The sequence below is a fragment of the Penaeus chinensis genome, chromosome 22 (assembly GCF_019202785.1).
Source record: "Penaeus chinensis breed Huanghai No. 1 chromosome 22, ASM1920278v2, whole genome shotgun sequence".
NCBI lineage: Eukaryota > Metazoa > Arthropoda > Malacostraca > Decapoda > Penaeidae > Penaeus > Penaeus chinensis.
Genome location: NC_061840.1, coordinates 15,742,111 through 15,744,610, shown reverse-complemented (window position 1 = coordinate 15,744,610; position 2,500 = coordinate 15,742,111). Strand labels below are relative to the sequence as shown.

At 41.6% G+C, this 2,500-nt stretch overlaps 1 protein-coding gene across 1 annotated transcript in view; it reads left to right on the top strand.

Annotated features, from left to right (window-relative positions):
* Positions 1–1,869: 1,869 nt before the first annotated feature.
* Positions 1,870–2,500, top strand: part of LOC125036951 — a 31,828-nt gene continuing 31,197 nt past the window's right edge. Inside the window, exon 1 of the mRNA XM_047629912.1 lies at positions 1,870–1,932. Within this exon, the coding sequence (XP_047485868.1) occupies positions 1,870–1,932 (63 nt within the window). The remainder of the gene's footprint in view (positions 1,933–2,500) is intronic.

Sequence of the window (2,500 nt, the reverse complement as noted above, 5' to 3'; positions counted from 1 at the left end):
TGGAGTATGTGATGGTCGTGGTTCCACTCCGCTTTTGTTTATAAACACAGAAACGCAGGATTAATCATTGCTGTTCTGTTTGGAGCGAAACACTGACATGAAGTTTTGTTCTTTGTGTGTTATACAGAAATTTGGTTTTCTTTATTTCAGAGCGAACGTGACACTCGTCTGTCAGTTATTGCGTTTAGTTAATGAAGGTGGGGACCACTTATCGTCGGTATTTAATGATAGGTAGAATTCAAACTGCAAACGGATACGACATTTACAGTATTGCTTAAAATGGTAAGCATAATGAATTGCGCGAAATAGAAATTCAGATTCGCAAGCACTTTCCCAATCTTATTTTGCATTCGCGCTTTGACTGCAGAACTTTTATAATCACCATATGTCGAGTCATGACACTTTCTTTTATATATGTGCTTATACAAAATAACTAACAGTCTGTATATCATACCGCAGGCACACACACATACACACACACATCATATAATATAAACATTATTAAGAACGAATTTACACGTATGCCTAGTCCTCAAATTATACAAAACGGGAAAACAGATTTTGAGAACAGTGAATCTATATTGAGATATTCGTCTGAATAACTGTATTTCATGGATTTATAACGAGTATTATCAACAACAGAAAAAAAAAAAAAAAAATACCCGTTATTGATTCACTCATTTATTAAAAAGCCAAGACCCAACTGCCGATTAGCACTCCTTCACCGCTTCCTGTCAAGTGAATGGCGGTTCCAATGGTTTCGGGAATTACTAAACAGGCGCACAAGGCAGTCACAGAAGTTGATCAAGTATGGGATGAATGAATGAACTGTGGTGTATGGTAAAGCGGATACTCTTTTTTAAGTGTTGCGTGTGACCAAATCATATTTTTTTCCATTTTCAAATATATATGTATTTTTTTACATGCATTTAGACGGCGAATGTTTCTTATATCAACGAAGAAATCGGAGACAAAGACCCTGAAAAGCTGCCTGTGAGTTAAATCTCCTTACAGAAATAGTTTAAAAAATGACTGCGATAATAAGATTTGGCAACTGAATTCCCTCCTTCCCCGCCGCCCTTTCCTGAGTCAGTGGGGCACTTCAGTGTATTGGACTGACTCTTGGCCTGCCAGTGTCGTCCAGAGTGTGCTTAAAGGCGGAGGGCCAAGGGTGCGCGGTATTGCAAACTTGTTGACTCTTTGAGGAATTTGTTTCACCTGTAGTCTCAGGTGTTGCCTCACTGGCCGACACTATGGACTGCGCAATGTGGGTGGTCGATTTATTTTGAGTTGTATTACTAGTGACTGTTTCAAAGACGCGGAAGTTGGAGTTGAAAAATGAAGGCGAACGCAATGCGTGTGAGAAAAGGCGCCCATTTGCGGCTAGTGCTGGATGCCAGGATTTCGGGCGTGCGGGCGGCGGCCGCACTGGCGTTGGTGCTGCTCGCTGGCGCCTCGGCAAACGCAAGTAGTCCCTGCACGCCCTGCGGAAGCACTGTGCGTTGGAGCGAGGAAAAGCATTCTGGCGTAGGGGTTCCTCTGCCAAGAAGGCTTCCCAAGCACGGCCCTGCAACACCCGTACACCTGCCTTGTGTTCTTCGAAGTGCCGCCCACGCACAAGCTCACTTTCCACTTCCATGAGATCTACACCAGAGATGTTTCTGTGAGTATTGAGGTTTTGTGTCAGTACGATATCGTTCATCGAGTCAAATCTATTGATTATTTTGTGTTTTGTATGAGTTTGTATTCTGTACGATGTGCACTTAAAAGAGGTAATGGTTCTGAATGCCTTTGCGCGATCGAATCGATGAAAGTGGTATCGACGGATTGCTCTCTAGAAATTATTGACATTTTCTAGTCATAAACAAGATGCTGCTCCCCATCCCCGCTCTGAACAGCAAAGACTCGACCGTGTATGTACGACAGGAGAACGTAGGACATAGTCAGCGAGGGAGAGAGAAAAAAAAAAAAATAATTTGATAAATCTATAGGCTTAAAACCCAACATACACCTGGGAAAAATGTGGTGCTTGAGGATAGCAGATTTTCTTTGAATTCGTCGTTCAGATAGATAAATTAAATCCAATATAACTCAAATAAAATATGAATAACCACCTGGGGAGAAAGACTTTGTATTGTCTTTTTCACAAGCAGGCGAATTTAAGTAATTACTTGGAACATGCGTAGTAAATCCGTACCGAAAATCGAGCCTTCTTATAACACACGGCTGTTATATATACATACCAAAGCACTGCGCCATGTTGATGAAGTGGCTGGAAAAATGTTGTTGTTCAGCGGCCATTCATTGATCAGAAGTGCATTTCTCTCCCCCCCCCCCCCCCCGAAAAACACTCACACTTGATTGAATTAAGGCGCATGCATGTTGTCTATCGATTTTGAAAAAAAAAAAAAAAAAAAAAATGCGGTCCCAAGTGGTTCCCGTCTCTTGTGTGGATAACTGTTTGTTTTGGGTTAGCTCATTAACACGTTATTGATTACGA